The 12,358-nt window shown below is 35.1% G+C and overlaps 1 protein-coding gene across 1 annotated transcript; it reads right to left on the reverse strand.

The window, feature by feature from the left end:
* Positions 1–4,281: 4,281 nt before the first annotated feature.
* LOC133877744 (uncharacterized) lies at positions 4,282–8,717 on the reverse strand. The gene is made up of 5 exons (XM_062316138.1): positions 8,690–8,717; positions 8,332–8,612; positions 8,128–8,262; positions 7,623–8,008; positions 4,282–4,807 (listed from the first exon to the last, which is right to left on the reverse strand). The coding sequence occupies exons 1-5, from the start codon at positions 8,715–8,717 to the stop codon at positions 4,282–4,284; spliced, it is 1,356 nt and encodes a 451-aa protein (XP_062172122.1).
* Positions 8,718–12,358: the final 3,641 nt, after the last annotated feature.

A 12,358-nucleotide genomic window follows, 5' to 3' on the forward strand; every position in this document is an offset into this window, starting at 1 on the left:
TTTTTTTAGTATTCCAATCAACCCGCTATTGTCATGGGCGTCTCAGGGTAAATAGAGAAAAAAATAAAAACTTTGTTACTTGCTTTCAAATGGGTTTTTACTTCTATGTATTTTTGTGCTTGTTAATTTGCCAAAGTTGAGTAACTTGATATAAGTTATTGGCCAGCTGAAAAGCCATTTACTAAAATAAAATAAAATAAAAGTTGATGACTGAAGTTGTTGCGGAAGAAATTAATTCGAGAGGAACATAAAAAATTTTGCAGGTGTGGGGTTAACTTCTGTTGTTAGAAAGATCTGTAGTAGTTAAAAAGCCACGGCTGAAGAGTTCTTGATTTTCATGAAATTAGGGTTTTTGAATATGGTTATTTTCCATCAATTTCTGCAACAAATTTGTTAATTACTCACTTTCAAATGGGATTTAACATCTATTGGTTAATTTGTTAATTAACCTTTACACTTCCACCACATTAATTACTACCTTGCCATCTTTTTTTCCCACACAAGTTATTCTGTCCTTCACCATTTGATTTCACCAAGTGAATCCTAGCTATCAATTGAACTTTTTCCCCAAGTCAATAATAGCTATTACTTCCTCATCCTTTGCATTTTTAGTTCACTAACCAACACCCTTTTCAAAGCGGATCATGATCCTTACAATTTCTTTAAAATTGTAATTTTTTAAATTATGTAAATTTAGATCATTTCATTTATTGAACTGCTTAAAAAATGTTATTTATTAAAAATATGACATATTAACGATGAGAATTAAATATATTTTTATTAAGTTCTTACACTTTATGTCGTAAAAAAGCTATCTAAATCTAAATGTAGGATTAAATAATATAGTTATTACTATATGCAATGTTAAATAAATTAAGATTTCACTTGTTACACATGTAATTCGCGATTATCAACCATAAAAGGCCATAATCTTATACAGTAATTGGGATTTGAATTACTAAAAGAAAAAAAAAAGTAAATATAATGAGGTATTACTTTGAAATGATAGTAAAAAAAAAAAAAAACTAACATAACTTAAAGGTTTTAAATTTACTAAATTCAAAACGACATCGTTTTAGTGAATTTAATTTAATGTATATATAATATATAAAGGAAATGCAGATGCAGATAACGGATGCGGATGGTTATTATCATGTGTTCTTCTCATGTGATTTATCATTTTGAAAAATGTGCTACAATCTCATGAAATTGTGATACATCATTTAGAAACCAAGTTTTAGAAGAAAAAAAATTGAGATGTTTAGCATTTCTCTAATGCTAATAGATGATCTAGCTTACCCATCCTTGTGTTTTCTAAACCTCAAAAATTCAGTCGAAAGAAACAAGAGAAATGTTCCTTGGCCCTAAACTAATGGAGCCGAAGGTAGTATGAATTTTATTTATTTCTTTTTTAAAAATATGATTGCATTGTACCAACATAAATTCATGCATATCATTTTTAGCTTTCTACTTAGAAACTTATCGGTGATCCTTGACAACAATGGTCCTCCCATATATATATATATATATATATATATATAAAATACACCCTTGTCATTATCGCCTACTTATGCTTTAGTTTTTATGTCAAGTCCGGCGTCTCAACACAATCAACACTCAACTTTGATGATAATTTTTCTAAATAACTTGGATGGAAATTTCTTAGTCTTGTACCCTGAAACTTCTTGGTCGTCCCATCCATTACTTATCGTCGGTCTTGTGGTCCTCCTTCACCTCAAACGTGGATCAGTCCAAAGAAAAATGTTAAAGAAAAATGTTAAATTATTGGCCAAGGGAATATGGAAACAAAAACCCTTTTTCTTTTCTGAGCATGACAAGTGACAAAAACCAGTCACGACTCACGAGAGTCACGAGGGTAATAGTCTGCCAGCAGCTGGTTGGTCTTCGACTCTTCACTAGGAATATTACGAAATTTATTTTAATTTTGTCAAATTCAAGGAAAAAGACTCCAGAATGATGGTAACAGATCGACGATCTAGCATTTCTTTAAAAAAAAAATAAAAAATAAAAATAAAAAATTATTGAGATGGGAGATGGTGGGTGCCAGTCTTTTGGTCTGCAAGGGGCAAGTCAACTTAAATGCCTCAAAATACAATAATTTTAAAACATTTCCAAGTGAGATGGCAATGTCAGATTCTGTCACCTGCACGAACCCTTTACAACGATGACTGAAGATGCATGCCAATGTGATCTCTGCCAAACATAATCGAATAAAAAAACTCTTTGGATATGATGGTCCCAGAATGGTCATTGTATGTGGAAGGATTGAAAGGAGAAGAGAGGTACAAGGTTGATCAGAGCTTGACACATGCATGCATGCTTGAGATTAATTACAAGTTCATGTTCTTGAGATCGATATACACCGGTTTCTACTGCTAATTGGCTGTAAAAATTGATAATTCTCAAAAAAGAAAAAATGAACATACACTGTTTTTACAGTTTTCTTTTTTTCGAAAATAATAATATAGCTGGTTATATCAATCACTCATTAATTTTTTGCACGAACTCAACGTAAAATTAACGGATTAGAGTTGATGAGTTTGACTGATTTAATTAAATCGGTCGAGTTAAGAGTTGATTAATATAGTTTTATAATCATGTCTCGACACAATTCAAATTTAACATACGAACACGAATTATCACCCTTAAAATCCTATACACCGAAGAAATTGACTAGCTTATCCATGAATTACGTACTGAACAATTAAAAACACGTGTAGATTTTTTAGTGTTCCTTCTCCAACAAATAAAAAATAACTGGTTAATTTTTTTGTTTGCAACTTAATTTTTTTTGAGAATGAAAAGATGAATATGAATATGACCTATTTCGCACGTATCTGCATATGCGCCTGTACGTAGAAGATCCAACCCATGCCAACACAATGAATCAAAGTTGCAATTCCAACCGTGGCTCCCACCTTGTTTCATCTATTTTCTATAATACTATCTTTAAATTTTTGACAAGGAATACTAAGTAGTGATCTAATCGAGTCGAACTTTAAAATTTTAAGATTGATTTGTTTATAAGTCTAGCTTAAATAGTTGAACTCAAATTTGAGCTGAGTCTTGAAATGTGTGTTCAAGCTCAACTCGTTTAAAATTCGGATAAGCTCGAGCTTGTTGAGAATGTCATTCGAACCAAATCTGGTTATTCGATAAGTTCGGCTTAACTAGAGCTCAAACTAAGCTATTAAATTTTTCAATGTGTGATCAAATCAGAGTTCAAGCTCGAGTTCGTGAACAACCTCTATACAAACATTTATTAATAACATAAATATATAACACGTAAATATATAAGACATACTATAAAATATAGTACATTACTATAGTCTATAATATTTTGTAATATATATATAAAATTTAATGGTTTGTCTATGCATATATGAACCCTAAGACTATGAAGGTGCAAACCGAATGGGAAATATGCTGTTGATGGTATGATTTTGTGTAAGTATTCAAAGCTTATACTGCAAGTGCACATATGGCCTTTATACAGTTGAATATTTTCCCCCACACTGCTTGAGAAATATTAATATTTAAAAATCATTTTAAAAATATTATTTTACTAATATCCAGGTATGAGTTTTACAATTCCAAATGCATAGTCAATGACTAAAATGCATAAGAGAATATTTCCCTAAATCCAAAAAAATACACTGCAACAGCTGTGTTGTAAAATGAGGTTTATTATGTGTAGGTTGAGATAAGATGAATATGGTTATGAATTAGGAAGCTAGAAATAAGATGAACATAATTAAATTAATTGTGTCGTAATTGCTAATTCCAAGCTAGAAAATTGCATCGATTGAGAATAGTAATTGCACCCAGTAGCTTTGGGTTGGCAAATAAAGGCATCGATCTTCAATTCAATATTTTACAAGGATTTTATGGAACGAAAAAATGTGTGGTTTGTGTGAAAAAATTGGTGCTAATGGTGGTGGCCGGGGGTTCAATTTTGCAGCTTGGGCTATATATGTGGTTTGATATATGATAGAATTTACTCATTCATATAATAATAATAATAATAATAATAATAATAATAATAATAATAATGACAGTCTTCGATACTATTTCTCTACTGAGAACCAAACTTATAACATTATCAGAAAATTGAAGAATGAGAGAGAGAGAGAGAAACAATCGTTTAATATTCCAATTGAAGTATACGATGAAATAAATTATACAATTACCATGTACTCTCTTTCTAACTCAAGACACAAACATGCTAGCTAGTACAACTAACTACAAAAAGATATTTTTCTAATAAGTGCTAAGAAGTTTTTCTTCTAATTTCCGTATACATTTATAGTCCCAATGGATAATGGATTTGCATTGTGTACAGTTTAGGCCCATAGCTCCCACAGAAGTTTCACCCTCCAAAGTTTCATTTTCAAAAGTTTTACCACAAGCATCACATGGATGAGAGTTCTTAGTTCTCCAGGAAAAATTGAAAGGGTGTTGATGACCATCTTCTTGAGTAAAATTCGTTTCATACTTAATGTAGGGATATGGTCCAATTGCGCATTGAGGGTGAGCGGCAAAGTTGAAATCTACACAGTAATAGAACCAATGGTTTGTATTTCTTTCTTCTTCACAAATTAGACAATAATATTCTTCAGAATCATTTTCAACTGTATAAGTAAGTGAGAGGTGATGTGAGTCATACTCACACTTAACTTTGAGGGGGAGTGTTGCACATTCAAAATCCATCGCAAATACACATTCATTGCATACAAATACTGCACCATAATAGTTTGCACCATTTGTCCCTAATCTTCTCTCCGAGCTATCACAAGCATTGCACATTTCAGCAGAACTTTTAGCAAAGGAGAGGGGGTGTCGGTGACCTTCATGTCTAAAGATTTTCGGAATTGAACAACATCGGATGTCCATGTTGTAGCCACAGTTGAGGTGGTGGCATACATAAGCGAAGCCATGGCTTAAACGACGACAAGCATTACAAGAACTGAGGCCACCAGTAAAATCCCCGGTTGCAGATGTTAGAGAATATATTGATACCGTATATTACGGTACTTTCCATATATTGTAGGATTTGATTTAATCCTCATTAATTGTAATTGATTATAATTAAATTAGATTTGAATACATTCAATTCTGATTTGATTATATTCTCTTTACATACCATTTTGTATTCTCTCTATATCCCTATAAATAGGGATGATTTGTATTGTAAATCATTCAAGCAATAAGAGCATAATGTAGTCTTAGGGCTTTACTTTGTGGATGTAGGTCATAGACCGAACCACGTAAAATTCCTTTGTCTATTTTATTACTCCGCAATCTTTATTTGTCATTTGTTTATGTTTTCTATCATGGTATCAGAGCTTCAGGGCCTTGGACAATGTTGGGCCTTTCCTCCCGTTGTACACGTGCTTGGACAATAGTGCCACACGTGAGGGGGCGTGTTAAGAGTCCCACATTGCCAAGGTATACTTGGGTTGTGGGCTTTATAAGCCTTGAGCAAACCTCTTCTCTCAAGATGCCTTTTGTGGAAGAGTAAGGCTCAATGGACTTTATCATGGTATCAAAGCTATAGGCTAACGCTAGTGTTTGATCCAATGGTCCTGTGATTTATTTCTCTTGTTTATTTTATTTTTTTTTCCAATTTCTTGTATTTCAGTTTTCTCATCATTCCTCTGTTCGATCAATGTTCTCTGTTTCTTTTCATTCTCTGTTTCTCTTTCTTTTCTTTCTTTTGTTTTGTCAAACAGTGGTGTGAGTGAGTTTGAGATAAACTTTCCTCCAACCCATGTCACTTGTGTCTTCTATGTTGCTGTTCAATCAAAAATTCTCCTTTCCAGCAGATGTCTTTTCTTTTTGTATTGTTGTTCTTTTTTATTCAAAAAAAAAAATAAAATAATCCAGTGCTTGCCTGTGTCTCCTTTGGAAACAAAACAAACCATTTTTCAAATGGTTTTCTCTTGCATTTTCACGCACGAAAAAAAAAAAAAATTGTTTTTTTTTTTTTTTTTGATATCTGTGGGTGCAATATTGTGCCTTCTTGTGCAAATCTGTGCGATTCTTGCCGTATATGCATGTGCGATTTTGTCCTTGTGGGTAACTGTGACGGAGTGTGGTTGCTGGATATGCGGCAGCCAATCGGCGTTTCTCCGGTGGAATTTGTTTCAGATCGTTTGTGGCTTTGTTGCGTGGCCTATATTCTGGTTAGAATTTTGAAGGAGTCTGTCGGCATCCTCTGGTGGTTCCGGCAGTTCTGATCCTAGAGAGAGACGTGATCTCTCAGTGCTCCAGTCTAACAAGCCCTCGGTAGAAGCTCTCAGTAAAGATTTTGGTGCGGGTCTGGAGATTCTGGTTCTTGTTTGGTATTTTGTATCCGGTTCGGGTATTTTTTCTGTTCAGTGCCTTATTGGTCCGGTTTACCAGTTTTCAAACCGGTTCATTGCCTTTTAGGTTCGGGTCAGTGCATTCTAGGACCGATTCAGTGTGATTTCTGACCGGTTCGGTGGTTTTCTCCTTCAAAAGAAAGAAAAAGGAAAAAAAAAAGGAGAGAGAGAAGAAAAGAAAAAAAAAAAAGAAAAAAAAAGAGAGATTTTCTCGAGAAAAGGAAGAGAAAGAAGAAAAAAAAAAAAAAGGAAAGAGAAGGAAGAAAAAAAAAAAAGGGGGGGAGGGGAGAGAGAGAGAGAAAGAAGAAAAAAAAATCATTAAAAGAGGCCAAAGTTGCCCAAATTGTTTTCGGCCCTTTGTTGGCCCATTATTTGTATTTGGCCTTTGCGGTTTTGTTTCAAACCAAGGTCTATTTCAGCCCATAGTTGGCTCTGGCCCATAGTTGGCCTATATTATTTGACATGTGGTATTGTTTTAACCCATATTCATTTCAGCCCATAGTTGGCCCTACATATTTTTAGCTCCTGTGGTATTGATTCAAACCCAGGCCCATTTCAGCCCATCGTTGGCTTTCATATTTGGCCCATAGTTGGCCCATTATTTGTATTTTGGCATTTGTGGTCTTATTTTAATCCCATGCCCATTTAGCCCCCAGTTGGCTCGAAGAAGAAGAAGAACGAGGAAGACGAAGAAGAAGGAAGATGAAGAAGAAGAAGAAGAAGAAGAAGAAGAAAGATGTTCTCCAAACTGGGTTATATCTGACCCAACATAAAAATAAAAATAAAAAATAAAAAATAAAATAAAATAAAAAAATTCAAACTCAAGATTTCAGAATCTTCCACCTTGAGTTTGTAGGGGGATGTTAGAGAATATATTGATACCGTATATTACGGTACTTTTCATATATTGTAGGATTTGATTTAATCCTCATTAATTGTAATTGGTTATAATCAAATCAGATTTGAATACATTCAATTCTGATTTGATTATATTCTCTTTACATACTATTTTGTATTCTCTCTATATCCCTATAAATAGGGATGATTTGTATTGTAAATCATTCAAGCAATAAGAGCATAATGTAGCCTTAGGGCTTTACTCTGTGAATGTAGGTCATAGACCGAACCACGTAAAATTCCTTTGTCTATTTTATTACTCCGCAATCTTTATTTGTCATTTGTTTATGTTTTCTATCAGCAGAGAGGGTAAGCTTATGTCGGTGAATTGGGTGTCACTTCTTTAAGGGTAGTCTAGCGCAGGTACTATGGAGAAAGTAGTCGCATTGCTCACAACTATAAAATGGGGCGGAAATTGATTGCATACAACCTTCACAGATGAGCTTACGATGATCAAACTCGACTTCGTTGCGGCTGAGGATTAACTTATGTTCGTGATAGAAACGTTTGACCTCCTCACGGTCTTCATCCTCTTCTAAGTAGATATACTCGTTGACATCAGATTCTATGCTTGAGTCACTTGAGTATGTGGTATCAATTGGTTCAATCGAATTTTTGCGGGCGCATCCCAAGTGGGCTACGAAATCACATTGGTGACAATAATAGCCCGCACGCTTGAGGTTGAGCTTTGTAAAACAGAGGTTACATAATGTGTCGTCGTGCTCCTTCAGGATCACTTGACCAAGTGAATAGATGAGAGTGAGAAAGTGGCGATCTTCCATAATTTTGATGGTGTCACTTGGTTCAATCGAATTTTTGTGTGGGCGCATTTCAAGTGGCTTACGAAATCACATTGTTGGCAATAATAACCCGCATACTTGAGGTTGACCTTTCTACCGCAGAAGGAACAGAATGCATGGTCGTGCTCTTTGAACACTTTACCAAGGGAATAGATGAGAGTGACCGAGTGACTATCTGCCTGAAGTTTAATGCTACGTGGCTTCAAAGCACATAGAGTGTGAGCCAAGTGTCGACAAACGAGACATACCTGGGCGTCGCCGCTCCAATCCTCACCACAGAGTTTACAAGTGAACTGGATCTCTTGAAAGATGGGAACGAATTCATGTTGGTGACAGTCGTCACGTTTAGTTGGCCAACTGGCTGAGGCACATTCTATGTCAAGGTCGAAATTGCAACTATGGCACTGGTAGGCGAAGCATCTGTTCCAAAGCCTAAGGCAGGCATCACAAGTCCTGTCCTCTTCTTCTGGCGCGACGAGAACAAGGTTGTGGTTTGGATGTACAGGGTGTTGTATCTCAAGGGGTAACTCTGCGCATGATTTGTGGAGGAAGAAGGTGCAGGACTGAGAGCATCTGTAGGCGGGACCGCTTACCGATTTATCGCACCCAGAGCAAACAACTTCATTCTCGCCATCATTTTCCAACTCTTCCACAAATTAAGATCAAGGGATGCTCTTCGTGGCTAAAATGTTGGACCACCATCTCTCGAGACTTCTCCCGATTCGATCTCCGCCTTTCTCTCTCTTACACAGTCCGGCACACGACAGAAAGGTGATTAATTAACAAAAAAAGTAACGCTGCAAGTACAGGTCAAGCTTTAGAACAAGATTTATTAATTTAGTCGTGAACAAAATACAAAAAAGAAGAAAAGAGGAAAAGAGAGCAAACAAGCACAGATGGAGCTAAACCCACTAGTTTTTTCTTTGAACTAAATGTTACCGTAAAATCTTGAGAAGGCTTACCGAAAATTGAACGTAACCGAGATCGGTAGATTGAGCAGACCCCCAATGAAAAAACCCAAAAGAAAGAAAGTGAGAGTAAGCAGAGAGGAGTGTGAGGGGCAGGCGGGCAGTAGCCACTCAGACTCGATCTGGTGGAGCAAGTCCTTTTTCTTTTTTCAGAGTTATGGGACCATTGTGACAAAAACCAATCAATGGGGTGGTTTTACAATTCCAAATGGATAGTCAATATATGGCTAAACTGCACAAGAGAATATTCCCTAAATTCATTGAATACCACACATTTCCGATCCTCTTCAATTCTCAATTGTAAGTGTTGCTAATTCCAAGCTAGAAAATTGCAAAGATTGAGAATAGTAATTGCAAACCATGCTTACACAATAAGTAGTTTTGGGTTGGCTAATAAAAAGGCACATTTCTGAACCAAAATAGACTCTACTGAACCAAAATTCGTGCCACATGGTTCACAATCGGTATAATTTTGACCTCACTAAACTGAAATCTTGGCTCCATCACTATTAGGACTTACTTGGATGCTACATTGAACACTGCATTCTGCAAGTCTTAAACATTCCTGATTTGAACTAAGTTGGAACACCAAATGGAACGATGGAAGACTTCAGACACTTCAAGATAAGGAGCGTTTGAATCAGTTTGGGATGACACTTAGGACGGCCAGTTATGACGCTTTTACAACTTAGAGTTTGAACCAATTTCGAACAACACTTAGAATGACAAGCAATGGATAAGCTTCAGTATTCCTGAAATAGTATTTAAAATACACGTCTCCAATCGTAGTAGTTTTTTAATATAAAAAAATATATTATATATATATATATATATATAATTTATTCACGTAAATACAAATACAAACCCATGCAATCCTAAGTGTATGTACTGTACACATTGCTAAACCCTAAGCCCTAAAACTAAACCGTAAACTATAAATTAAAACTAAATCCTAACCCTAAATTTAAAACCTAACACTAAGTATATATATATATATACACTACAAAAATTTTGTCAAATTGCCACGTGCCGTACACGTGTCAAAATGTTTGCCACGAGTATCAGATGTGCAAGACTCTAATTGCACATTTTGACACGTGTATTGAAATACACGTGTCAAACCGTTTTGACACGTGTATTGCAAATACACGTGTCAAACCGTTTGACACGTGTATTTGCAATATTCGTGTCAAAACGGTTTGACACGTGTATTTAAATACACGTGTCAAAACGTTTTTTTTTAAAAAAAAAAAAATCCAAATTGAATTTTTAAAACTTAAATTTGGAATTTTTTTTCAATTTAATTTTGTTATTGTTTATTTAAATTGGTTAATAAATTTTTGTTTTTTTTTTTCCAAATTTTATTATTTTCGACGACAAAAATACAAAAAAAACAAACGGTACATTATTAGAGAGAGAGAGAGACGTAGAGATCCAGAGAGAGAGGGAGGCAGAGAGAGATAGGGAGAGAGAGAGAGAGAGAGAGAGAGAGTAGAGAGAGAGACATAGAGATACTGAGAGAGAGGCAGAGAGAGATAGGGAGAGATACACAGAGAGAGAGAGAGAGAGAGAGAGAGAGGTAGAGAGAGAGAGAGAAAGAGAGAGAGAGAGGAAGAGAGAGAGAAAGAGATAGAGAGGAAGAGAGAGATAGAGAGAGAGAGACCGAGAACCGAGCAGAGAGAGCTGGAGAGAGGGCGGCTCACCGGCGGGAAGGGCGGATGCGCGGTGGCCGGAAGCTGGCTGCTGCGGCTGTGACGGAGAGGGAGAGAGAGAGAGGTAGAGAGAGAGAGACCGAGAACCGAGAACCGAGCAGAGAAAGGTGGAGAGAGGGCGTCTCACCGGCGGGAAGGGCTGATGCGCAGTGACCGGAAGCTGGCCGGCGCGGCTGTGACGGAGAGGGAGAGAGAGAGAGAGAGAGAGAGAGAGGGAGAGAGAGAGAATTTCAGATCGGAAATGGGTTTCTGCTACCCATTTCCGATCTATATATATATATATATATATATATATATATATATATATATATATTTAATCTATTATTATATTATTATATTATTTGAATTTTAAAAATTATATATATATACACATATATAAGCGGGAAAGCTTTCGAAAAAAAATATAAGCGGGAAAAAACACATATAACCGGGAGAAAACACATATACACGTTCTGGCCAAACAATTGGGCACGTGTACTTAGTACACGTGCCCAATCCGGGACGTGTATTTAAATACACGTCCCTAATTGTTAAAATTCTATTTAATTTTAAAAAAATTATATTTGGAAAAAAATAACAGTTTGACACGTGTATTTAATACACGTGTCCAATTGGACACGCGTATTTAATACACGCGTCTAATTGGACACGTGTATTAAATATGCGTGTCCAATTGTTGAAATTCTATTTAATTAAAAAAAAATTATATTTGGGAAAAAATGACAGTTTGACACGTGTATTTAATACACGTGTCCAATTGGACACGCGTATTAAATACACGCGTCCAATTGGACACGCGTATTAAATACGCGTGTCCAATTGTTGAAATTCTATTTAATTAAAAAAAATTATATTTGGAAAAAAAATAACAGTTTGACACGCGTATTAAATACGCGTGTCCATTTGACGCGTGTCTACAGTAATCGGTACTGTAGACACGCGTCCAATTGTTGTGATTTTTGTAGTGATACTATACTAAACCCTAAATTAAAACTAAACCATAACCATAAAATTAAACCCTAAAACCCCTAACCTCTTCGTGTATATACTATATATGGCCATAAACCATAACATTAACCCTAATTTTAAGTGTATGTACTATATATAGCTATAAACGACACTCCTAAATGTATATATATATACCCTAACCCTATACACTATATATAGCCATAAACCCTAACTCTAAGTGTATGCACTATATATAGCCATAAACCCTAACTCTAAGTGTATGTACTATATATAGTTATAAACCATAAACCTAAGTGTATATACTATATACTATATATAGCCATAAACCCTAACTCTAAGTGTATGTACTATATATAGCCATAAACCTAACTGTATATACTATATATAGCCATAAACCATAACCCTAAGTGTATGTACTTTGTTATGTTGCATTTTTTTTGGTTCCTAAACATATAATTATGGATATCTACATATATATAGCACAAATTTGGTTTAATTATGCATATAGTACAATATGTCAATTTAGTTAGGGTTTACGTACTTATAAATATACCATAAACCCTAACCCTAAGTGTATATACTATATATAGCTATATAAGTATATTATATATATATATATATATATA

This window comes from Alnus glutinosa, chromosome 9 (assembly GCF_958979055.1).
Source record: "Alnus glutinosa chromosome 9, dhAlnGlut1.1, whole genome shotgun sequence".
NCBI classification, from domain to species: Eukaryota; Viridiplantae; Streptophyta; class Magnoliopsida; order Fagales; family Betulaceae; genus Alnus; species Alnus glutinosa.